This window comes from Engystomops pustulosus, chromosome 3, assembly GCF_040894005.1.
Source record: "Engystomops pustulosus chromosome 3, aEngPut4.maternal, whole genome shotgun sequence".
Taxonomy (NCBI): Eukaryota; Metazoa; Chordata; class Amphibia; order Anura; family Leptodactylidae; genus Engystomops; species Engystomops pustulosus.
Genome location: NC_092413.1, coordinates 141,160,498 through 141,188,453, shown reverse-complemented (window position 1 = coordinate 141,188,453; position 27,956 = coordinate 141,160,498). Strand labels below are relative to the sequence as shown.

The 27,956-nt window shown below is 39.6% G+C and overlaps 1 protein-coding gene across 3 annotated transcripts in view; it reads right to left on the bottom strand.

Annotated features, from left to right (window-relative positions):
* CSMD1 (CUB and Sushi multiple domains 1) overlaps nt 1-27,956 on the bottom strand; it is a 1,135,715-nt gene that overhangs the window by 187,851 nt on the left and 919,908 nt on the right. For all 3 annotated transcript variants that reach the window (XM_072142316.1, XM_072142317.1, XM_072142318.1), the window contains 5 exons: nt 27,180-27,284; nt 14,914-15,032; nt 13,739-13,808; nt 11,940-12,056; nt 10,481-10,690 (listed from right to left, as the gene is read on the bottom strand). In XM_072142316.1, coding sequence (XP_071998417.1) covers nt 10,481-10,690; nt 11,940-12,056; nt 13,739-13,808; nt 14,914-15,032; nt 27,180-27,284 — 621 coding nt within the window. The remainder of the gene's footprint in view (nt 1-10,480; nt 10,691-11,939; nt 12,057-13,738; nt 13,809-14,913; nt 15,033-27,179; nt 27,285-27,956) is intronic.

Genomic DNA, 27,956 nt, shown 5'->3' with positions numbered 1-27,956 from the left:
CGGGACCAGACTCTGTCCCGAGCCTGGGGGAATGTGTTAATGGTTGAAGGTGAGCCACAACAACCAGGAGCTGAGGCAGTTTTTCCTCGTTTTGTGGTTCACCATAATTTACTGTATCGGGTCACCCAACTACGGGGTGAGAATGTTGAACAATTAATAGTGCCTCAGGCATATCGTAGGATGGTACTGGATCTTGCTCACCAACATGTTTTAGGTGGACACCTTGGGCCGCAGAAAACCCAGGACCGTATACTGCAGCGATTTTACTGGCCCAGTGTGTTCAAAGAGGTGGAAGAGTTTTGTAAGTCCTGTCCGACCTGTCAAATAACTAGCCCCCAGCAGCACTTCCGCAGTCCCCTAGTACCCCTCCCAATTATCGAGGTACCTTTTGAGAGAATTGCCATGGACCTTGTGGGTCCAGTACCTAAATCTGCTAGGGGTCACCAACATATTTTAGTTGTCCTTGACTACGCAACCCGGTATCCAGAAGCAGTGCCACTGCGTCATACCTCTGCCAAACTTATAGCTAAGGAGTTAATGGAGATGTTTTCAAGGGTTGGGATACCTAAGGAGATTCTGACAGACCAGGGGACTCCCTTCATGTCGAAGGTCATGAAGGAACTCTGCAAGTTGCTGGGGATTAAACAGTTAAGGACTTCAGTTTACCACCCCCAAACAGACGGCCTGGTGGAGAGATTTAATCAAACTTTGAAAAATATGCTGAAAAGAGCAGTGTCCAAGGATGGAAGGGACTGGGATCTGCTTCTGCCCTATCTTATGTTCGCAGTGCGAGAGGTGCCCCAGGCCTCTACTGGGTTCTCGCCCTTTGAATTACTATATGGCAGACATCCCCGAGGTTTGCTGGACGTGGCCAAAGAGGCATGGGAGCAACAGCCCACTCCGCATAAGAGTGTCATTGAATATGTCACTAAGATGCAGGAGCGGATGGAGACAGTGTTGCCCCTTGTCAGGGAACATATGGAGGCGGCTCAGCGAGCCCAGAGTCAGGTCTACAATAGAGTAGCTAAGGTACGGAGCTTTAACCCAGGAGACAGAGTCTTGGTTTTAGTACCAACGGTAGACAGTAAGTTCCTCGCAAGGTGGCAAGGCCCTTACGAAATTCTGGAAAAAGTAAGCAATGTAAATTACAAGGTACATCAGCCAGGGCGGCGGAAGCCAGAGCAGGTCTACCATGTCAATTTGCTAAAGCCTTGGAGAGATAGGGAGACCTGCGTTGGGAGCACCCCGCAGCCGGTATGTTTAGGGGAAGGGAAACCAGTACCTCCAACTGTTCCCGGGGAAGCGGCTGCCACAGTGCGCATTGCTGACAGCCTTTCCCCTAAACAGGCTCAAGAGGCCAAGGAGTTCATTAGTCGGAACACGGACGTGTTCTCTGACCTCCCTGGACGTACTTCCGTAATCCAACATGACATTGTCACGGAGCCCCAGGCAAAAGTCCGGCTAAAGCCGTACCGGGTGCCCGAAGCTCGGCGACAAGCCATCACGGAGGAAGTACAGTTGATGCTGCGGCTGGACGTAATTGAAGAGTCAAGAAGTGAGTGGGCAAGCCCAATAGTTTTGATACCCAAACCAGATGGGACGCTACGTTTCTGTAACGATTTTCGTAAACTGAACGAAGTGTCCAAATTTGATGCTTATCCCATGCCCCGGGTGGACGAGCTAATTGAGCGCTTAGGACAGGCCAGGTATTTTTCTACCTTGGACCTCACTAAAGGGTACTGGCAAGTGCCCTTGACGGAGGCTGCCAAGGAGAAAACTGCCTTTATCACACCTGAGGGACTATTTCAGTATAAAGTGTTACCCTTTGGCCTGCATGGCGCCCCGGCCACGTTCCAGCGTTTAATGGACATTGTGCTTCGTCCACATCGGCGTTACGCGTCAGCGTACCTCGATGATATTGTCATTTTCAGTGCTGACTGGGAGAGTCATCTGGCAAAAGTGCAGGCTGTAGTAGACTCCCTCCGTAGGGCCGGGCTAACTGCTAACCCAAAGAAATGTGCCATAGGGCTAGAGGAGGCACGGTACTTAGGCTATATCATTGGGCGTGGAGTCATCAAACCCCAGATGAATAAGGTAGAGGCAATACGGAGTTGGCCACGGCCTGTCACCACCAGGCAAATAAAGTCATTCCTGGGGATGGTGGGGTATTATATGAGATTTATTCCCCATTTTGCTACTGTAGCGGCTCCATTGACAGGGCTCCTGAAGGGACGTAAGACAGTGATGGTTCGCTGGAATGACCAAGCGGAGAAGGCTTTTTCCGCTTTGAAGTCGGCCTTGTGCGGGTCACCAGTCCTGGTGACACCCGACTTCAAGAGGGAGTTTGTAGTACAGACCGATGCCTCTGAAGTGGGCCTCGGTGCTGTACTATCTCAGGAAATTAATGGGGAAGAGCATCCTGTTGGGTTCCTGAGTCGCAAGCTCACCCCAGCCGAAACCAGGTACAGTATAGTGGAGAGGGAGTGCCTAGCCATCAAGTGGGCACTCGAGTCTCTCCGCTATTATCTGTTGGGGAGGAAGTTCCGACTGGTGACTGACCATTCACCTCTCAAGTGGATGAGCCAGGCCAAGGAGAGGAATGCTCGGGTCACCAGATGGTTCTTGTCTCTACAGAACTTCAAATTCACAGTGGAACACAGAGCAGGCCGGCTACAGGGGAATGCAGATGCCCTGTCCCGGGTGCACTGTCTGGCGAGTGTTCATCCCCTCAAGGTTGAACAAAGGGAGGGGGTATGTGACACAGTCAGGGGTTTGTTGCTGGATGGGAGGTATTATCCTCTCAGCTTGTGTTGCTCAGAGTAATGCAGCAAGCTGAAATCAAGCACCGGACCAAACTTCAAGCACCGGTCCAAACCGGGTTTTCAGGGTGTTCCAGCTAACAAAGCTGAGCTGGAAGTGTGCACAAGAGAGTGGAGTGAGCTCTAGTCTCGGAGGGAGAAGCTTGTTCCAAGAGCAAACACGTGTCCTGTCTATGGAGGACAGGTTGGCTGTTTTGGACTTTAAATGGACTAAGTGCTATGCAGCAGCTGCTGCAAGGTGTGAACATACACCAACAATTTGGACTATTTGTGAAGACCCTGCTACTGGGTGAGAAGGCCAAGCCTGGTCTGTATGTTTATGTTTTAAACAAGCATGAAGACAATGCTGGATTTTTGTTCCATTTGTTTTGTGGTGTGAATAAACACTGAACTGAACTGAGAACTGTCTCTTTCCCTCTGTCTGCGACCGCTACCTAGCTTATACCTGAGCAATACCCCACAATATATATATATATATATATATATATATATATATATATATATATATATATATATATATAATAAATATACTAAGTGTATGTCCTAATCTATAAGACATAGTACTATCATGGAACCATGGATAGGTAAATTGTGTATGCAGCCTGCATATTGAAGACTGTTGTATAAGCGATGTAATGGTTTTGCCAATGTATGACCTAGAGGATTCTTGTGGGCAATTCTCTTGCTTGTACAATGTTAAGGGATCTGTTATAGCACATTTGTGTCAACATCAGAGTTCTCCAGTTTCTCATGAAAGCAATCGAACACAATTTCATGCCATATTATATAATCCTTGAGAGGCTGCAATGTCCATTCCCATCACTACCACCACAGTGAATGCTAGCACACATAAATTGGATAGTAAGTATATCCCTTTTAGTATAGTATGTGTTCTTTCTAAGGTAAGATAAGACACATACATACTAAATTCTGTGTGAGAACTTTTATGTGACCGGAGCAATTTTACAGAAAAAATGATTGATAGGCTCAGTGGCATTGACAATGTTGAATTTCATGCTGTTGGGAAAAATACAGATTAAATTTCATAGGCACAAGAATAAGGTGCACAATGTTATTACGGTATATATATAACTATGATATTGTTTTATGCAGATTTATTTACCTTTAACTTATCTGAAATTAAAACAATGGGGCTCATTTCCTAAGGGCTCTGTGGCCGCAGTTTCGTCGGATTTCCCAAATTTTTCCGTTTTGCGCCGAATTCTGCCGGGATTTTGGTGCACGCATCAGCTTTCACAAGACAGAAATGGGGGGCGTGGCCGTCGGGCAACTCGGCGGATTCGGAAAAAACATGGAATTTAAAAGACCACAAAGTGTCGCAAGATCAAGCACTTACATGCACCAGGAAGAAGAAGATGAACTCCGGCGGACCTCGGCGCAGCAGCAACACCTGGAGGATATCAGGCGCACAACCTTAGTGAATCCCGGCAGAACGCGCCGCTGGTTCGCGACTGGTAAGTAAATGAGCCTCAATAAATATGGACTAGAAACTACAGTAATCATCTTATGATATCTGAATGTGTCTAGTCCAGTGGGAAGATAATATTGGACACTCATCATTGATGGGATAAACCAAACCCTTTTCTGTCTAATTTTCCTATAAATGATATGATGGACCAGAGACCAGGCGTAAAACATTACAAATACATAAGCCAGGCGATAATATTTAACCATACATGCTAAACATCTTCAGATGGACACTAACCTTGGTAGCCTTGACATTTTTAAAATAGTATAATTGGAAATTAGTCAATCAGAGCCACAATGATTCGAATATACTAGCTTCTCCAATAGAATAACCCCACAACCATATGGTCATCTACAATCCACATCTAGAAAAGTTGAAACTAATTTCAAGGAAATTACACCCTACTACAAAATGATGACAGCTTAAAATCTTTATTTCCAGACCCTCCTCCTTCTGTGATTTAGACAAACTCCTAATATAAAAAACATCAATGTCTAAAGTTCACTGTCCTCTCCAAAATAAGTTCATTCCCATGCTCCAAGAAAAGATTTTAAAACTGCCCATAAACAATGCCTACTTGTAGGGTTTTCCCAACTTCAGTAAGGTTTACAAAATCCCTTAGAATTTCTGTGTTTAAAAAAGAAATTACATTCTTCATAACTTTGTTAGCCAGTGGTTATATAAATGACGATTGAGAGTGTTCACTAGTCACATTTATAGGCTAACAAAAAAAGGTTGATGACAACTGCTCAATGTTTTTTCATCTTGCATGCTATTTCACAACATCTTAAGAAACACATAACATTTATCATTAGGCGGCTCCTTGGGGCAGTTCTATGTCTGTTTTTGAATCTCCACTGCCCATCATATGCATTAAGTGGCTTTAGCCCTTTAATAAATGTTCTGATGGACTACTTTGTTTGTGTGAAACTTTTTAGCAGTTAAAGGTCCCAAAAAGCCTCAATGTCACTCTTTTGAGTATTTTTTATGCCAAAAAAGTCCAGGAAAAACAATGATAAATAACCCCCATATTCTTACCCAAAATACATAGGGGTGATTTATCTTTCTTTTTTCTTAGTACAAAAAAGTCTAAGATTTTTAAGTAGTCGTGAATTTGCACATTTTTCTGCGACTTTTTTATATTTGAAACACAACTTGTGTGGGATGAAATCTATGATTGATGCAATCTATCTATTGAATGAATCCAGCTGTTTAGACTAAAGTTAGTTGCATTGGTCATCTGCATCTTTTAAAGTTGCAAAAAGGCGTACAAAGGCTCTCCTGGTCTCCAGTGGCTAAATTGGCAGAACCAACCCCTTTTAAAAAAAGTTGTATCCTCCACACCAGGCAGCAATGTAAGACAAACACAGGTCCAATGTAACACATAGAAAATCTGACTGAGAAACAAGACAATAGAACTAGACTGACAGAAAAACTAAAAAGACAAAAGATAAAACAAGTAATATGAAGTAGAACCTCCTCAAAATGGCAACACAAAGCGTTCAGCTGCAGTAATTTGAATGCTGGTGGTGACTTTGCCAGTGTCATTTAAAAAGTTAAAGGGGTATTCTCATTTGGACATCCACATTCAGTTTCATTAATCTTCCATGTATAAACATTTCTTCAATTAGATGTTATTAAAAAAATGTTCCTGTGTGAAGATAATTTCTCATAAATGTAACTCATATGGTCCCTTCGAAACAAGACTATGTCCCTGGATACGGCCATTTCTGCTGGAGTGATTGCACAAAGAAACAAAGTTTCTGAATGTTAAATGTCCAAGGAGTTACTGCAGGTCCCACAGCCGTCCTGTGGTAATGATTGCTGAAGCCAGGAGGTCAGGCAGAGCTCAATAGTGCATGTCTGGCCACTGCAGCCAATATGTGAGGTGGTCGTTTCCGAGGAAGCTATCTCGTTTCTAAGGGACAACATAATTACATTTATGAGTAATTATTTTATTTTTTTAATTTTATTTTTTTTTAATAACATCCAATTGAAGAAATGTTTATGTATGGCAAATGAATTAAATTAAATGTAAATGTCCAGATGGGAATACCCCTTTAACACCCACGATCGGTACCATCACCAGTTGTGTGTGTTGCTAATTCACACCCTGACCTGTACTTGAACGGATTTTTAAAATTCAGGTTTGATGGCGTTATTAAACAGTTAACACGGGAGAACCCAAATTTTATCAGGTAAGCTCATCGGTAATCATTATATAAGTCAATTGAAAGTACCTGTCAAATTATGGCAGTTGGTAAATCAAATGTAAATTTAATAGATATCTACTAATACTGCATCACTGTTGACCATGGTTAGGAATTTCAGATTTATAAAACTAGTAAAATATAAATATCCTCAAAGCAGTCACATGAATTTGTGAAGCATGAGCCATAAAAACAAGCAGCCTCATAAAACAGCATGTTTTCAGATTTTACTGAAGCACAAAATGTTCTTTTCCTTCCCATCTGAATTAAATAGATTTAGATACCAAAATGATAATATAAGTGCTTATTAAATAGTCCACAATAAGGGCAAAAAAACAAACAAAAAACCTATAACATATAATTACAATTATTTACTTACCTAAAACAATATAGCAAAACAAAATACAGAACATATGAGATGGAATGTATAAAGAATTAAAGGACATCTATCATTAGTTTCACTGAAGTTAGATGCCCGTTTCTTTATTTACTAAGTGGAACTGTTTTTAGTGCATAAAGAAACCGTAGGTTTGCAAAAAAAAAATGACTTGCCGAGTAGTTAGGAGCGGCTAGTGATGTCAGAGTGCCGGGCATGGAGACAGCTTGGTGTATGCTCTCTCCTAGCTCCTAAGCAGGGGGTACAATTACTGTGGGAGGGCGGAATAAATTAAAATCCAGCCATGACAAGAGGCGCTGAACCTGAGCGCCTCCATCTAATTTACATATTATTTAAAAGTCATTTTCTTTGCAAACTTGACATTTCTTTATGCACTAAAAACAGTTCCACTTAGTGCATAAAGAAACGGGGCAGAGCACCTCCAACTTATTATCTTTTTTCAAATGTTATGCTGTAGTTTTTGGAGATTAGAAAACCTGTTTCTGATACTAGAAAATGAATTGGTCGAGTAACTTCGGGAAGTCTACCATCAGAAAATTTGATGGTAGATTGTCTTTAAACAGAGATTACTGGGACATGAATCTTAAATGTTTTTTCTCAGTTGATTGTGATGAGAAATATCTGCCATATGAAAAATGCTACCAGTTATCTATTACTTTTACAACCCTGCAATTTTTAAAAAGGTTCTACATTATAGAAACATAAGCACTCATATTGTGCCTGTGGGGGGAGATGAGTTCCATATTGACTGTGAAAGGTTAGAAATTCAGTTTGATGAGCTGATAGGATAGGAGAACAACTTTTAATACTGCTTCAAATGTCACTGTGAAAGAGAACTAAGTCTGCAGAAGTTAATATAACTACAATAGGCAAATTTTAATAGTAAATGAAGAAATATGATATCTCTTCAATTATGATATATTATGGCTTCAGTGTGAAAGTAACTGTAGATAGTTCTCCATTTGTCACCCTCATAAAGTACATCATTTTAGGAGTAGTATACAATACTGCTGTCAGAACTCTCTAAATGGGGCCCAGTGGCAGGCTTCCAAGCTTGGGATCCACACCCAGGGCAGCCTTCTTGGGAGCTGTGATTAACAGCTGTCTTGCACTATTCACTGGAAAGTTGCTTGGTTCATTCTGGACCTCTGTGTTAGTCTCAGCTGTGGGTTGAGTTATGCTGAGCCTAGCCAGTCAGATGCTAAGGTGGCACCCAGGAATTGGCTAAATAGCTTATATACAGTTTACTTAGGGCTGGTTATACTTCCTCCTTTGACTTGAATCTGTACCATAGCCTGTGTCTATCATGAGCAAGTACTATGAACACCAGCCTGATCAGGAACCCTGAACTTGTACCTCAGCCTGTATCCTGCCCGATCTGGAACCCCAAACCTATACCTGAACTTTGTATCCTGCCTGATGCTGAACCCCACCCTGATCCAGAATCTTAAACTTTGTATCCTGCTTGGTCAGTGACCCTGGAACTCCAAGCTATTACTGAACCCCATCCATTTTATGCTAAACTGGAACTCAATTTTATCTGGAACCCCCTACTTTTAATCCTGCTGGACTTGGAATTCTAGAACCCCAACTGACTGAAACTTATTACCCTATGCCCTGTCTGATCCACAACCCCAAACCCATTCCTGTGCCTGTACTCTGTCGCACCAATCCAGACCCCGTCCCCTGATCCTGGGCCTGTACTTGGAATCCCATTTGGACATATACCCTTCTCCTGAGCTTGTACCTTGATCTTGTCTGTATTCTTGTTTGTGTCTCCTAATGACAACTAGCTAGCAGTCAAAACCACAGACAGTCTATCTACTCCACTGACCTTGTATTTCTCTCCTCAGTCACCAAATGCAGTACAGATGTGTCCTCATGTATCATGAAGTAAACAGATTTTATGTGATATGAAAGTATAAATCAATATGTTATCCCGCCATATATATGAGGTCACCTAGTCATTATGTTGGTAATTACAACCTGTCAAGGGGTTTGATAGTTATATATCATTTTGAATTGGTTTCATGAAAAAATGGAGTCTTTCACAAAATGTGTGTCAAGTTGAGAATGAACTACATGTTATGATGTAACACATTCTTTCTTCATCTAGTGTAAATAGACTCATACAGTATATGCTTTCTACAAACCAGGATCAACTTTTTTAAAGGACATCTACCACCAGGATGAAGGATTGTAAACCATGGAAACTGACATCCTGCTGTGTGTTCCCACAGAAAGGATCTCCTCTTCATTTAGCTTCTTGTGTCCTGGTTTTTGCACAAAAAGTTTTAAAACTACTTTTAAAACTATACAAATGAGCCTGAGTGGCTCCAGGCTCCATAGGTTTTAATGAAGCCTGGAGCCTATCGGTCTCATTTGCATCATTTTAAATATTTAAAGCCTTTTTTTCTTAAAAACAAGGTCACAGGAAGCTTAAAAAGAGTGGATCCTGCCACAGGAGGCACACAGCAGTATGTCAGTGTGCTTGATTTACAATCCTGCATCCTGGGGGTAGATGTCTTTTAAAGAGCAAATTATTATACTTCGAATGCCCAGCAAAAGCCCCCTCAATACATCAGCCCTAATATTGTTTAAAAGCTACTGTACAGGCTAGTAAATCCAGCAGAATGTACTAGTACCATAAATAAAACATAACTTTTAATAATTACTGATAAAATAAGTTCACAATGAGCCACAATAATTTGCACATCAACCATCTAGTCAGCAAAAACACATCAGAAAGGGAGCTCATTCAGACCTCCAATAAGTCTCGTCTGCCACCCCAGTTATACCTCACCGTGTCTTAGTGCATTCCTGTATAGCATATGACGCGGTGCATCATATAAAAACCACAGACCAATATTACTCCGGACAGTAAGGAATAATAGGGTGGATCTCACCAGTCTTTGATGCGCTGTCTCCGGGTTGGTTAATATCCTGACCCTGCAATATTGCTCCCGCTCTGACAAGGACGGTCCAGGTACTGTCTCTTACAGACCCTGTTAGTACCTAATATGTAATCCCTATGGGTTTCATACGTCGTGTGAATCCAGTGAGACACACTATTAATTGTTTAACAACATCTGTCCTTTTCCTATCTCTCAATTGGCTCATACTTTTCCCCATCTCTATAGACTCCTCTGCAGAGCTGTAATTAGACACTTCAGGACACCGCAGAGATCTCAAAAGAATTGTTATTTGATGTGTGAAATGAAGAAGAGAAAGAGCCCACTAAGTAAAGAAAGAAATATTATTATGTTTTTTATATTCACCTAAACAATTGACATATACAAAACTTGTTGTATAGTTAGGAACAGTTGCAATGATGAAATACTTTCTGCAGCGTCTTCTAGTAGCACATTGAACAGAGGGAGAAGCAGTCTTACACTACAGAAGCCCTTCCGACTCATTAACATAATTTTAAAAGAAATATAAGAAAATTACCACAGTCTCAGAGCCTAGATCTATGAGAAAGTGTTTATGATTTTTGGTTTATCATGCTATCATGTAGATTTACTTTAATATTATGTGGTATATCACAATGTAAATTCTAGCTTACCTTGATAGACAAGCTTGAATCCTTGTCGATTTCCAGAATGATCACTAAAAAAGTGAATGAAAACTTCATGTGTTGTGCTGAGCAAAGATGTTGGAAGTTCATTGCCACTAAACTGTCCGATCTGAAAACCAGGATGAGAGGGTCCATTCTGAATTTCAAGAATGTCATGATTTGCTTCAGTTGAAAAATTTTCAAATTGAATGTGAGCACCTAGAAAACCAAAAGTAAGGATAAAATTACTATATAAAGCCAACATATGATTTTATTTAAAAAAAACTATTAGAAAATAGAAAATGAAACTCTTGTTGCTTTTAGTATTTAAAATCACTTGAATATAATGACTGTAAATACTTGCAAATATTTGTTTGTTAACTTCTGGTTGCCTGTTACAGCATTAAATCGTACGCTGTATCAGGTGCGTAGCAGTTAATGGATCAGAGTGTCTGGCTCTGTAAACAAAGTGGCAAGACAGTGGTGAGCGATACCGACCTGGCAAAGGGTGCGCTGGAGAAGGTAAGAATTTTTTTTTTTATATTTATAAAGCCCCCCCAAGGCCTGGTATATTCTGTTTTTAAATCTGGGACAACCCCTTTAAGTCATTATGCTAAAAAATCTATTGCGTGACTACAACAGAATAATGCAAAAATACTAACTGTATATAAAACAATAATATTTGTATAGTCATATTCTACACTAGCTTAATTTGTCATTTACATTGTTTCAGTACTATTTTCATTTAAAGGGCTTTTGTTAGATAGAATATTGGTTTCGAAATTTCCAAAGGGCAGTAGATATGTTATGAGGTGTTATCCATTAAAAAGGACCTGTCACCTCAATAATCTATCTAGGAGCTACTTACTAAAGGTGTAGCAATGTTAAATCGCTAGCTTTATCGGAACCTTCCGATAGAGATAGCAAACACTGTACTATGTAGCCCTCAGAACGCTGGCCCAGGCTTACAGTGGTCTGGCGTATTCATGACAGGGCGGTTTGAGGGAGTGGTGACTGTCGCATGAAGCCTGGTAGTCAACACTGGCATATAGTGTGGGAGGGGAAGAAGCAGAGGAGAGGGGAGCGCCTTTCATGAATATGCCGCACCTACTGTAAGATGGGTTTGGCATTTGCAGCGCTACGTAGTGCAGTGTTTGCTAGCTTTATCGAAAGGTTTGATAAAGCAGCATTTTAACACTTCTAGACCTAAGGGTAGGGTTAGGAACTGCTTACTTGTTTGTTATATTTTATAATTGTATATAATTGCATCATATTCACATTTTAAAATATCACAAAGTATGATTTTTGTGCGTATTTATCCTTTCATAGTTATAAAGAAAATATATGTTTAATGATCAATGTAAACTTGACTTGAGTAATAACACTTTGTTTTGCAGTAATTATTAGGAACAGTATCTACCCTCTTCATAAACTGTAGAGTTATTACTACATTAATCTAGATACAAACCATAGCCAACTGGTAATAAAATCTTCCACGTGCAGTCCAAGTTGCTTGGATAATTTCCAGGAAAACCCGGACTTAAAATCACTCCCTTCATATTTGATAATGTACCTCCACATTTAGCTAAAAGAGAATAAAAGACTATTAAAAGGTGAAATGGATACTTTAAGTAATAGATTAGTGTTCTGCTAATGGTTAAAATGGTATTCAGGTTCAGTTGTATTTATTATTCTAGTGAGGGCACAATGTACTGATTGGTGGGGGTCCAACTGCCTTACAGCATTGAATGCATGGAGTGGCTAGTGGCTTATGTGCATACACCAACAGTAGAACACAACATTCAGCTATCCTCAGCAGGTCACAGAAGTAAATAAATTGGTCACACATGCATAAACATCTACTTCATTTGAGGATAAAATTACCTTTCATAAAAAAACATGCCATTTTTATGACTGGTGGTACGGTCAGTCAGTCATAAGGTTATACAAATTCTGTGAATAGGGGATAACTTGAAATAACCAAAAACACTTTTCTATTTTTGTTTTAGAGAAAGTACACTGTGTACAAATTTATGAATTAGGCATTCCTAAAAATATCAATGATCATAATCATTATAATAATACAGGTTTATGAGTTCATGCATTTTGTAGACATTTTATTAATAGGACAGAGTTACAGCAAACTTAGCATCTATCTGCTTTTCCAAGGTGCTATGTATATTTAATTACAGTATTTTGTGCTGTGCAGTAGGACATTTTAATATAGCATCAGCTAACCATGGCTTTTGCTTGGGAATAATTAATCATCTTTGACATTAAAGGCAATGTTGGAAGAAACAGGGTTTCTTATCATGAGTAAAATGCTAATTATTTTTCTATGTGTTGTTCTATATATTTTATCATGGAATGTGTGAAAGGTTGACAAAATGTTAAGTGTTCATTTTTTTGTCATATCAAATTCGGCAATCCTATTTCTCTAGGGTCACAGTACCACTGTTTATTGTTTTGTAACAGATTCTAACAAGTATATCTGTTTCTATGACTTCTACATTTCATGGATCTAGTCTAACTGGTATCCACAGTGTCATATTGTTGATCATCGTTTCTTGAACTAAGATAAAGATTTAGACTCTTTTCAGACAAACGTTTTAATATGGCCATGTGCTACCTGTACTGGCTACAGGTAGAAGAGGCCCACATTTACTTGAATACGCAATACAACCATCAATTTGAATGGATGTATTGCCTACAGAGCCATATCATTGGCAGAAAAAAGGAAGAGCATACTTTCTCTTCCGCCATACGCATGGCTCCCTATCGAGATGGGTGAGGAGTGCCCCTCCACCCGGTAGTATGCTATGCAAGGTCCTGGAACTGGCATAGCACACATTCATCTGAGTGTCACTTTCCTCAGGATGTATAATTTTGATAACATGAACCCCTGGGTTCTAGCTGAACCCCTGGATTGTGTAGAGGCCATAATAACAAAAGAAAAGTCACCACAATCTTCTGATATCAGTGGAGCAGAAAACTATGGGTATTGGTGCCATCAAACATTCCGCCAATATTGGCTTGGAAAAAGTTCTGTCATAATTCCATACATTTTTGCGCATACAACATCTATTAAGTTCTACAACATATTTTCCTATGGTTACAGACTACACAGTTTGCTCTGTTCTTGATAAATGTGCTCTTTTGTATATTTAGAAAAAGCATTAAAACATAATATATAATACTTTTTGGATAGGTACATCAGTGCAGTGTTTACCAAAAATACTCTGAGAAAGAAACTATACAATCTCTTACCAATGCAAAGTGGTGAAGGATAATTCCACCGCCGTACAGTCCCAGACATACATGAAATATGTGAATGTCCCTGTTGAAGTGAAAAGATATCAGCTCAGACACATAAAAGGGGAGCATCAAAAAGCACAATGGCAAAACCTAAAGTATAGTGCAGTGTCAGATCGGAGTTCACTGTTCCCTTTACTGCTGTGTAAAATTCTCCACTCCACCGGCAGTAAAAAATGAATTTGAAATGCATCAGATGTATTCTAGAGCTTTTTATAAAGTGTTCAAAGAATGTTTCACTTCTTTAGGGACAGCAACTTGCCAAGTATACTTTTTCTAAGTCTGTTAAATACATCTATGCTTTAGCCATCATTGGTTAAATAGTGATAAATAGGAAACATGTGACAAAGTAAAGTAATAAAGTTGAAGATTCTTAAAGCTTTAATTCAACTCTAATCCTGGCTCAACCATGAGTACTTCAAGTGCTATATCAATAATGCTTTAAGTTATATGCACCTGTTCTGTAAATAATGGTTGAAATTTATCATACAGCAGTGCTTATTCGCAAGCATATGATAAAGGCCACAAGCCCCTCCCCCCCCCCCCCCCGGTTGTGACGGGTAAATCATTAGGCAGCACAGGCTGCACTGCCGGTCTGGACGTTGTGTAGTTTTGAGGACAAAGCAGCAAACAAAGGTCACATGACATGAGGTGGTGCAGTCATAAAGTAATCACAATTTCTTGCAGTGTTTCAGGCTTTTATACCACAAATTGACATAGGAGCACTGATAAATTCCATCCAGGTTTGTGTATATGCTGATGTTATTTGTCCCTTTTTTTTGGCACTGGTTATCATCTGTACCATCCCATTCATATAGAGCACACTTGTTCATGAGTTACATTCACTAATCTTGCAAATCCTGGACAAGTTTCCTTAGTGGCACAACCCCTTTCTTATACTTCATAATGTCACATACAATTGAACATGTCACAATAATTTGTAGCTAATTTTATTTATATTTGATATTATTTTGTGAGGAGACCTCTCTGTGAAATCTGGGTCACAAGGAGGTACAGCATGGAATTGTCTATTTTTACAATTATTACAGAATTATACAAAATAAAGCTTGTCTTGTTTCCTTTTATAATATTTATTGGCATATATATACTTAATACAAATGCCAACCTACCTGCAACGTGTATCCAGGCTCACATTGAAAAGACACTACATCATTTACCATGTATCTGTCCCCATTTTTAATGCCATTTGTTGGAATCAATGGTTCTGGGCAAGCTGTAAGTCCAACAGCTAATGGAAATAAAAAAGTAGAGAGTTTATTTTGGCATAACTGAATGAATGATTTGACATATGATTGATCATTACTGGTAACATATAGTTCAAACCATGTTCTTAAAAAAGAAGCCCTAGGCTACTTAGAGATGCTAACTGAAAACTAAACTATCTAACTGAGCTAGAATGCAATTGGGATATGATGTTGCACAACCAGGACTTGACATTTTTTCTCCCCTTGTACCATCTCCATGCCAAGTAGACATGGAGGAGCACAGGATGGGGCTTTCTGGTACATGTATTGAGTCCAGGGACTCCCTGCACCAGTTTCTGGCAAAGGTTACAACACAGTTCAATGTCAGACAGGGCTAGGGACTCTTAGTATATGCCATGCAACCGGCAGGTTGGGGTTGACATCAGACAGTTGCATACAATGCTTCAGCACTTGATAAATCCCTCCATTATTTCTGTGTCCAAGGATCACCAGTTCATCATTGCCATTTTTAGCAGGGTTGGCATATCCACTGGTAATGACATTAATGCTATATTGGTGAGGGTTAAACCTCAGGAAAACGAATCTCTGGGAGAATGGGGATCTAGTTGTCCTCACGTTGAGATTGTCAGCATCTGCAACTTACATACTTTTTCATACTCTTTTTTCAATGATCAATATTATTCCTACGGATGCACATATTCATTTACTACAATATTTTTGGTCAGGCACAATTAATCAAAATGCTTTGTAAACAATTACCTTTCTATTTCTAACAAGCAATTTAGGTAATGGTTTCCCGGAGTTGTTTGGAAAATGTAGCAATTAGTACAAACTATAAGATGATGTTAGTTCATACAAAACATTTCATTGTATGTTATTTCAGTTCCATACATTGATCTAATACGTACAACCTATTTCATTAAACATCATAAGTGACCTTTTCAAGAGGAGGCTGTTCAATGATGTTATCAATTCTCTGCCTTTTAAATGTTATCATAATTAGGCTTTCAGATCTTAGTTCCCTATTAATTTCTATAATATTCCTATTGTCTTTGGGATATATCAATAAGCACAATATATATTTATAACCTAATCTATGACATATGCGGTACACATAGGCAGCAAATCAATGCTGAAGATTACAAAAAGGTTTACATTAAAGAGGATGAAGCTTTGCATTGTACCAGAAATTCAATTTACCTTTGATACAAACAAGATACAAAGCTATAGGAAGGCTTTCATTGTTGTGCAAAGTTAGCCCTAAACACCATACAAAAGGCAACATACAAGTTAGAAGAAATCTGATTGAAAATCTGAACTCAACAAATTGTTGTTCAGTTTTCTTTCATTTGCAGCCTAAACCATGAAGTTGCAGATATCATTATTTCTACTGGATTGTCTAGTAGCCTAAAAACATAAAATATATGAAGATATTTGTTAGGTGGTTTGAATAAATAAAATCCTATTAGACTCTTTTCATATAAGCATCAATACTTCTTTATAAAAGGAGCAGTGACTGACATGATGGATCTGTTGGAAGGTGATATGCAAAGAATCCTGATGGATCCCAATAACTTAGTAATGCCTTTATCAGGATTGTGCTGTTCCTAGACCCTGTAGACATCTATCAGTACTGTCAAATTCATTCATTACTGTTTGATTAAAACACATGCTTCATTCGACCATAGCTAAAATTGGATTCAGGCTTGTAAAGGTACCATCCCACTTTTTAAGTCAAAACATTATCTTTGCTCTCTATGCTAAAACCTACGGAAGTTCAATGGAATTCAAAAACATCTATGTGGTTCCCAACAGAGAACAGAGCATATAGAATAAATGTATCAGAAGGACTGCTACAAAATATTGCTGGCAATGCTCCTTTTCCTATATGCTCCTGTTTTGGTGTTCATATGGATTTTGTCCTCACCATTGACTCTTCATCAAAGCTAACTAGATCATTGATTGTAAAACAAAATATATGATCAATGTATAGGTGTTTAACATACAAAGAAGTTCATAGAAAAATATTAAACAATATGATGCGTGATTGTAGCGTTATTTATTTTGTTATTCTCTGTTTTGCCAAATTTTTAGATTTATATGGATGTTAAAAATAACCCATGTCCCTGAATCTTGGTATTCAACCTAATTTTTGTTGGGTATCCTAATTAGTATAGGTTCAGCTAAAAATGTTTAAACTTTCTTTCTTTATGGATTAGTGAATATTTTTTTATTGCATTGAATGTTACATGTGTTCACAGAGGGAGGTGCTTTGAAGGCTGTATAAAATATGTAAGATGAGCTAAAATTGGACAAACATTTGAATTTTCTTTGTATCACGGTAGTAGAAGCATGAAATCCTTTCTCACGATAATCACCTCTTCACAAAGTAGATATGGATTTTGCTAATGACACTAAAATTAGTTCTATAATCGTGACATGTTCTATTATCTTAATGAAGAGAATGCCAAAAAACGGAAATTAAGCTAAACCCTTAACAGAAACAGTTTCAATTGGCATATAAATGTACAGTGATAATCTCCGACAAGAATCCAATAAGTGACATAAATCAAAGGCTTTGTTCAGCTTGTAAAATGGCCCTGTAAACTAATTAGTCTCTAACTCACGTACATGAGATACAGTGTTTAAAAGAATTGAGTTTTTAGTTTTACTTAAAAATAGTTTTTTGCATGTACAAGCAAATTGGGCTCTAGAGATTACCACCCTAAGCTGTGTTGTTACAATCAATAGTGAAGTTATAGAATTAACAAAGAACATTTATGATAATATTAGCAATTGAAGAGCATCAATAACATGCACAATACACATATAGTAGCAGTGATCAGTTTCATTGAATCCTATGTTTACAATAAAAATATGGAAATGGAACAACATAAAATTATTAAAAACTTTACATACTGCAGTACTTGAAGGGAATTTGTCAGCAGTAACTGACCAAATAAATGACTACCACTTTCTTGTTAAGCAACAATTTACTCATCGTTTTTTTTTATGGCCCATTGTGGTGGCATCATTGGATGTATAATATCAAAGAGTCATAAATTGAGGACTGAATGCAAGCTCTACCAGCTTTGGAACACCTCTTCTCCTATGATTGAGATCATGCATCAGACTTTGGGAGTGCTGGTTACTTATGTCCCACAGGACCATCATTAATAGCTGAGGGGAATTGTGAACCAGATAGAGCTTGACTTTAGTGATAAATGTGCTTCCTCTGAGACTTTATATATCTGATTTTACACCTCACTTCAAAGTTGATTTTCTGGATGATGGCACCTTGCTGGCCGAGGAAAGAACTTGATCTAGAAGGTGTTACTTTGCTTGTCGAAATACTGGTAGTGGTTTACTAGGTCAATATCGGCTGACAGGTTCCCATTAAAGCAAAGATGGTCAACCTAAGAGATAAGGTCCCATGCACAGCTGACTATACTGTGGTCTGAAAAAGCATTTAACCCTTTCCTGCTTTCTTTATGTTTACAATCCATTGTGGCATGTGTGGCTGTACATAATATTTTTTTCTTTATCTTAAGAGTGGTAATTGTTAGTGAAATATTCAGGATAACTGTATAGCCTGTCTTTATTAATCATTTTGTTAAAGTTCCTTTTAGTAAGATGTCCCTTTTGTATTTAATACTTATTCATTTTCTTCATGTATTGAAGAAGCTAGGTTGACCTTGAAATTAAAACTAAGCTTTTATGCCATGTATTTCAGTGAGTTTCTGCAAGCAAATTTCCATTTCAAAATAAATAAAGCCAATTATTTGCCATTTACAGATATTCTTGACATGAAAAAAAAATTTAAAAACACAAACAGGAGCAACTTTAGACAATACAATAAAGTTGCTTAATTGACATCCTGCATATAAATATTTTCAAAGACTGGGAACATAAGTTTCGACCAACAGACTTTTCCTATGTGCATTTTAATTTATACAAAGGATTGAGTCTTATACTGTTCTGTATGGATGTTCAAAAGTTTTAAGATTACTCATTAAGATTGCTTGCCCAAGAACTAAAGCCAAGCAGTTCAAAGAATGAATTTTATTCAATTTTACAATCCATGGAAATAGTTTTGTAATGAAACGTAAGAATGGTTTGTTAATTTGACCTTTGTCATCCCATTAATCATACTGTTATTGCACAGACCCCTATTCACTCTGGAAAGGTTAAGGCATTTTTGAGGAGAAAAAATATATCTGTTACACAAATTAAATGTCTGTATACTATAATAGCATTCAGAGCTCCTTTGTTTCATTCCAGTAATTGCAAAAGGTTTTCCGTAAAAAAAAACCAAGAGTCTGAACTAGGGTAGATTACATACTGACAATGAAACATGTCTGGATGCATCATAGTCTGAATATGGATTCTGCTTTCCCTACAAAGTCAGAGGTACAAAATAAATAGCTTACATATTGTTCCAGACAGACACTGGTGTAAATGAACAATAACAATGAAGAAGAAGTCAGAGATGTCGCAGAAGAACTAATTACAATAAAACCCTTATGGAATCAATTACATAAATGGAATGACACAACACACAAAATGTCTTTGAATAGAAATAAGTCAGTGGAATTTACCAATTCAATGAGCAACTTAAAGGGGTTGTCCACTTTAAACACTTTACTGCAAATAATTGATATTGTTTGTGCCGTGAAAAGTTATTAAAATTTCCAAAATACTTTCTATATCACATTGTTTTCTATACTTCTGCTTGCTGTATTTCTATAAGAAGTTTGATTGTTTACTTCCTGTAGATAAACATTGGTCCAAAGTCATGTGATGTCACCGAGGTGCACTGTTCGTTAACATCACAGAGCTTTGATTACACTGTTGGTTGTAATGAGCTGTGCACCTGTGTAAAATCACATGACCATGGACCATTGTTTATCTGCAGGAAGTAAATGATGAAACATCCTGTTGCATGACAGAAAGCACACAACAAGCAGATATCTTGGAATTATTGATAGTGTATTGGAAAAATTTGTATTGGAAAAATTTTGGAAAAATTTGTATTGGAAAAATTTTATAACGTTTAATTACACACAAAAAAAAATTGCTGGAAAGTGCTTAAAGAGGAAAACCCTTTTAAAGTCTAATATTAACAATTGATGTTGATGATTACAGATGGGCTAATTTGTTGAAATTCGATTCGACTCGATTCGCTGAATTTTTCGGGAAAATTTGATTAGACCAGAATCGAATCATGACAAATCACATTAAAAAACATGTATTTCCTGGCTGCAGAGAGCCTGTAGGGTGTTGTAGAACGTTGTGCCATGCTCAAATATGCATAGGGAGCGTTTGGTCTTCAAACAATGCTGTGTTTTAGTATGACACGCACATGACAGCCACCACTCTTAAAATCTTTTCACTCTTCAATTCCATGGGCGCTTAGAGAGGCCAATTTCCCCAAATAAGTGAATTGGGAATGCAGCCTGACAAGGTAATGACTGTGCCAGCGCAAAAGGACTGATCTGATGCCAAGATCCCACTATAACATCAAAGAGTGGATTCTTTTTACACTGACATCAGATGATTCCATAGTTTACAACAGAACCTGTTCTGTTAAACTCGGATACATGTAGAAACCCCCCAAAAGAGTGTAGAGGTTGTCGGCAATAATTTTGCATTGACGTCACTGATCAATTGCCCTTCATTTTATCCATCAGTGTCCACTTGGTCAAGAATCCATCATCAGTATTGCTAAAGCCAAAAACAAACAGGAGTGGATCCAAACAGAGATGACCAGTAAATGGGATATGTGAATGTCCTCTGTGTTCTGTATCCACTCCTGCTTTTGGCTATCAATCCTGAGGCTTTTCATTCCTTCCGACAGATAAAATGAAGGAGAAAACGTCATAGAGTGGTGGAGAGTGAAAACAGCATTCTGGAAATCACAGGGTGTTCCAGGTAGACAGCGGTCAGTTGGCAGCAGCATGAGTAGGCCGCAGAGTGGCACAATGACAAATTATGGAGGTGGCTAAATCATGGTAGGCCACAGAATGGCACAATGACAGAGTGTGGAGGTGGCAGCAACCTGGTAGGCCACAGAGTGGCACAGTGGCAGAGTGTGGAGCTGGCAGCAGCAGCAGGAGGCCACAGAGTGGCACAATGACAGTAGTGGAGGTGGCTGCAGCAGCATGAGGTCAGAGAGTGGCACGATGACAAATTATTTAGGTGGCAGCAACATGGTAGGCCACAGTGTGGCACAATGACAAAGCTTGAAATGAATTTGAAGTTTGAAACGAATTTGAAATTCGAAACAAATTTGAAGTTGAAATTTTCAATTTAAATTTGAATTTGAAGATTAGAGATGCCAAATGTATAATACATTACAATTTTCCTGAAAATATCATGTATTTGCCAAAGAAGACACGAAAAGGTGGCACAAGCAACAGCAGCATGAGGTCAGAGATTGGCACAATGATAAATTCTTCAACTGGCAGCAACATGGGAGGCCACAGAGTGGCACAATGACAGAGTGTAGAGGTGGTGGCAACATGTTAGGCCACAGAGTGGCAGAATGACAGAGTGTGGAGGTGGCAGCATCAGAAGCAGTAGCAGGAGGTCAGAGAGTGGCAAAATGAAAAATTCTTTAGCTGGCAGTAACATGGGAGGCCACAGAGTGGCACAATGACAGTATGGAGGTGGCAGCAACATGGTAGGCCTCAGAGTGGCACACTGGAATAGTGAAGAGGTGGTGGAAGCAGCAGCAGGAGGTCAGAAAGTGGCACTATAACAGAGTGTGGAGCTTGCAGCAGCAGCAGAAGGAGGTCATAGAATGGCACAATGACAAATTATTTAGCTGGCAGCATCATGGTAGGCCACAGTAGCACAATGACAGGGTGTGGAGGTGGATGACAATTCCAGTCCCTGGTAAAGATGGTGGGAGGCAGATGGAGCAACTGGCAGCAGATGTGTGGCATCAGGTGGGTGGCAGCATCAGAATAGTGGCTGAGGCAGGTAGATAGAATCCAGACTCATTTCTCAACATTTGGGAGAGGCGTCATGGCTGATATAATCTGATGCATATGGCATTGGTGTGTTGAAATACTGTCCGATCCAAGCCTGATTCATCTTGACATAGGTCAATCTCTCCACAATACTGGTAGACAAGCTGGTTCTCCTTGGGGTAACAATGGCCCCAGTCACACTGAACACCTGCTGTGATGCCACACTACTGGCTGGGCAGGACAGCTTCTTTACTGCAAACTCTGCAAGTTGCGACCACATATCAAGTTTGGCTGCCCAGTAGTCCAGGGGATCCTCTACCTGGGATGGTAAAGTGCTGTCCAAGTAGGCCACCACCTGCTGGAGCAGGTTCTACTCCATGTCCTGCTTCTCCTGGTGGCAGCTACCCTCCTTACTAGGCGGGTTAAGGAAGCTGCTCATTAAGGACTCATTAAGACCTAAGCTGCTGCTAATGGAGCTGCCACTGCTCCTACCCCCCCCCCATCTCCCCACAGCAGCCGTGACAGTTGTACGTGTAGTATGACTGCCAGGAATTACCCGGTCAGAACAGACAGAGGATGGACATTGGCGCACATAGGCAGCAGTCAACTGTCTGCACAGTATTTCTCTACAGTACGCCAGTTGTTCCTCCCTCTTGGCAGCTGGAAAAAAGTCACCCATTTTTGACCATTAGAAAGGTTCCAAGAGGGTGGAGAGCCAAAATTCTATTTGGCTGTCATTAGTTAGTCAAAGCAGCATGCTCGGGCCATCTGGACGCATACAGTTGTCTCTTTGTAATCGCCTCTTTCAACAACTGCAGGCACCATGCATAGCGAGGAGCAGGAGCATCTGGACCAGGAGATGATGTCAATAACAAACAGCTTCCTTCGGCAGATGTGTTGGAGCCTTGACTGGCTGAAATGGCATGTGTGCTACTAGGTGCTGCTGCTGTTGCTGTGGTGGCAGGATAGACCTCCACATGCGAGCCACATTTCTCCCAGGCCATTGTAAGGTGATGCTGCATGTGTTGATGCAGAGCTGTGGTGCCAATGTTAGCTCCCTGGCCACACTTCACTTTATGCCCGCAGATTCTACATATACACACTCTCGACTCACTCTGGTTTCTTAACAAAAAACTGCCACACCTCTGAGGTGGTGACTTTACTGCCAAGACTCTGCCTTGCTGAGCCCCTGTGCCACTGCTTACTTGGACCTGTGAAGCAGGGTTTGAACCCTACGGCCGTTTGGCTCACATCCTTGCACTGCTGCCACCCTGCTGACTGCTTTGCTGCCCTATGCGCAAGCTGACAAAGTCTTCTCCTTTCAATGATGATGAATCCCTGGCTTCACCAGGCTCCCAAGTGCGATTGGCTACATCATCATCGATTTGTGTTTCCCTGTCACTGCTATTCTCCTCAATAGTCTCAGTATTCACAGCCCGAATACTTGCAAAAGCAACATAACCTCCCATGCTACTCTCCACATCTCTACTTTCCGCCTACAGCACAAAGCAGTGGATGTCTGCGTGCCAAGCAGATTCTAACTGTCCTCAAAGAATACATCCTCACTTTATAGTGGCGCTGAAGCCAGATCACCTAGTAAATCCCTGGTTGAGGGAAATGAACAGGACAGAGGCTGGTTGAGGACAGGTGAGCTCTGCTGACCTGCTCCTGGGCCATGCCAACTAAGGATTGTATCTGACGAAACCACAGACTCTTTGCTAGAGTTGTCAGATGACCTACTCAACCAATCAACAACCTTTGGTTTGTTTATCAGCACACTGCAGCTAGATGACACCAGCAGTTCTGGCCTCACAGAGTCGACCCTGCTGCAACTTCCACTTACTGTGCTTCGACCTGTGCCTGCTCCATCAGCCACCTGTCTGTCTGACATATTTGTTAATCAACTATGTAGATTTGACACGGATCTACTTTATCTACCAAAAAAACTTGAAATTTGGGGTATACAGATTTGGGGTATAAGAACTGACACCCTGGAATAGGAGCAGAAATTGCTACAGAAATTATTTGGATTTTACACAATTTCTTCCTATTCACTTCAGCAACAAAAGAAAAACTGCTATTTGAGGTATACAGATACTCCAAAATGGACACCCTGTGATAGGAGCAGAAATCACTACAGAAATTATGTGGATTTTACACAGATTTCTTCCTATTCACTTCAGCAAAAAAGAGAACTGCTATTTGGGGTACACAGATCCCCCAAAACGGACACCCTGGGATAGGAGCACAAATCGCTACAGCACAGTACAGTACAAATAGTTAGATGCTGGAGACAGCACATGCAGTGTGAAATGCCGCAATTGGAAATGGCTGCCTATTTTTATAGGGCTGTGTGACATGACATAAGCCTGCCGGTCGCTGATAGGCTTACGGGTCTGCACATGTGATGGAGGATGTTCCTTTCTTCTTCCCAGAGTTCTCTGCCCCATGTAACACGTTGCGCTTGCACCCATTTTGGTAATAAAGGAGGAAAAAAATCCTCGTTCCCACGAATCACTGTAAACTTCGGATTTGTAACGATTCGAATTTTCCCTGAAATTCGGACCGAATTCCACTTTGTTCAAATTGATTCACCCATCTCTATTGAAGATATATTGTAACATTTCTAGTTAGAAACCCTAAAACAAATTACAGAAATTTAGAAATAATTGCTTAACCCCTTCCCGACGGGTCCCGGTGCATGGAGAGGGCTCGCGGGCCGAGCCCTGTCCATAGCCGGTAAGTCTTTGCTGCATATTGCAGCAAAGTTGTACCGGTAACACCCGCGATTGGTGCTAGCAAAGAGATGGGCGCCGCCATCTTGTCGTGGATCGCTGCTCCCCGATGACGTCACGGGGAGCGGCGATCCATCGCCATGGTAACCTCGGTTGTTCCGAATACCCGAGGCTACTTCGTTTTAACCCATGCATTACAATGTGCTAATTGCACATTGTAATGCATGGGGAGTAAAATCCACATATACTGCCATACAGTAGTATGGCAGTATATGATAGGATCGATCAGACTACCTAGGGTTAGAGTACCCTAGGGAGTCTGAAAAATAGTAAAAGTAAAAATAAAAAAAAGTTAAAAAAAAAAAATTATAATAAAAAAACCTAAAAATTCTAATCACCCCCCTTTCCCTAGAACTGATATAAAAATAAATAAACAGTAAAAATCATAAACACATTAGGTATCGCCGCGTCCGAAAATTCCCGATCTATCAAAATATGATAACGGTTTTTCACTACGTTTAACCCCGTAACGGAAAATAGCGTCCAAAGTCAAAAATGGCATTTTTTTGCCATTTTGAAAAATATAAAAAAATTAATAAAAAGTAATCAAAAGGTCGCACAGTCCCAAAAATTATAGTAATGAAAACGCCATCAAAATTCACAAAAAATGACACTATCCACAGCTCCGCCATAGAATATTAAATACCGTCACTATGAAGTGCAATTTGTTACGCAGAAAATAAGCCATAACACAGCTCTTTATGTGAAAAAATAAAAAAGTTATAGATTTTTGAAGTTGGTGAGTGAAAAATGGAAGTGAAAAAACTAAAAAAGGCCAAGTCGTTAAGGGGTTAACCTGTCTTGCACCATATTAAGGGCTGGGACTAGGAGTGGAACCCTAGCAAAAGGGATGTGACTGTAGTGGTATCAAAAATTGCCAAAACCTCCTACACCGAGAGGAGATAAAAAGTATTCTGCACACCTGCATTCTTGGTCAGGATCACAAGTTTTCCAAACCTTTGTATTTTGAGGCAATTTGGATGTCATGGAGGAACCATTTTCTTCACAGACCAATTGCCTTCAGTGGTTGAGTAGGGCTGTGAAAACTGATTTCTATGTCCAATCTGTGAGAGGCAGTGCAGTCACTTCTTTTTATGTATCTAATACATGGTCATAGAAATCAGACCTAGTGGAAGAGGAGACTATGCTGCTATTAATCAGAATACCAGTGGTAGCAGCTTATTATCTTTGAGAACATGTATGACCTTTCTATCTTTTGACACTTGCTTCTGGGAAAAGTTGTGAACCTGTCAGGTGGTTGCCCCATACTAAGATTTCTGTAGCTGAAAAGTCAGGTTATAAGCTATTAAAAACTTAGACTGGCATATGCTATTTAGTTGAACTAGTCATGAGTATGTGGTGAAGCTATATCTAGTCATGCAGGTATCAGGCTTAATAATGCATAATTTGGCCTGCAGTCTGGAAGGCATTCCAGCAAAAGAATAAAATTGGCAGTAGCTTATTATCTCTGAGAGCTTGCCTCACCCTTCTTTAGACATATGCTTCTGAGGCATATATACAGTTATCAGAGTTAATTATGCATAATTAATAATGCATAATCTGGCTGGCAATGTGAACAGTTAGGGATGTGTCAATTATAGTTCACATTGTGTGTTTTAGCATGATGATACTCTCTGCTCACCTGTTGGTCTAAGGGTATGTCCATAACTTGTTATTAGCCCTCTGTATCAAGGATATCTTAAACAATGGAGGACTAGAACGTCCTTCACTAAATGCTCATACAGTGTGATACTGTATATTCCTGTGATGGAACATTGGCAGGAGCCAGATTGGTTGCAGCAAGGTGTCTCCCGAGTGATGATACTGTTCTTATATGGCCAGTAACATCATAACGTCCTCCCACAGTGTGCTTCTGGTTATGGCCTCTGCTGAATGTTGCTCTGCAGCAGGAAATAGGATGTTAAAAAACCCATCTGTTTTTTCCCATCTTGCTGGATGCAAGGTACACTATGCCTATGAGTGTAGCCTATTGCCTATAGCTTATAACTTGAATTTCCAGTACAGAAAAGCTTAATAAAAAAAACGGTACTTAATGCTGCACTGGCAGGAGTAATTTTAAGCTAAAAAAGCTAAAAAAAAACATCCTACAGGTTTACTTCTTCCTAAGTATCATTTGTCCACCCTTACCGTATTGTGTTACAATACAATACTTCTGTGTTGAGTTACAATTGCAAACCTTTGATTTGTTGCATTACTTCTTACTACCACTATATTGGTGCCTCAGATCCTTTTCATGTAAAGGTAGCCCTATGGCACTGTAGTTTAGAAGAAAGCAGAGCAATAATAGTCATATATGTGAAATCTACTTTACGTTTCTCTAGTTTCAGCACCAAATTTAAAAAGCAAAGAGTGCTTTGAATTTGGATTTATTATAGCTTACTTTTATATTCCAGGTGAAATCCAGCTGCTGATACACTGATATCTGTGTGGAAATGCAAATAGAGCTGATTGGAGGTGCTGTTTAGTAGAGCTGGCACAGTGGTCCCTAAAAGAAAAGAAAAAGTGACAAAATGTGTTTTTATTAACTATAGATGGATAGGAATCAAACATATTGCAGCATTGCCAGAGTAGCTTAGGCTTCTTGCACACAACTGTGTGCTCACCCAGACCAGATCACAGGAACGGCCCCACAGTCAGTCGGAGTAAGCACTCCTCAATTCCATCGCAAATCAGTCCAAAGATTAAACCTACACTGTGTTTTTTAGACATTTTTGGCACTTTGCAATTTTTGCGCCTTTTTGAGGACATTTTTAAATGTCTGCCGGACATTTATTTTTCGTCAGTTAGACACAATTATCTTCCATTCCAGAAGTGCTAAATGTCTCAAAATAGTCTAAAATTTAAAACTCCAGACCAAACCATACTTAAGGAAAACTTAGAAAAAGGAAAAAAATCACTTGAGACATTTGTGTGACGTTTTTGCAACAAAAGATCTGGAAAAAAAAACCTCTTAACACAAGGAAAAAGTGAGATTGATAAATTACCAAAGAAGCAGACGGAAAAACGGCAAAAACTATCCAAAACAAACAGAGATAAGATAAATGACCCCCTATACTTTTGGCATGGCCATCCAGTTTGGACACATTACAGTGAGACTGTTTGTTCACCTCCCCGTGACCGGGTATCATAGAGCTTTATTGGATCTGTGATGTTGTCA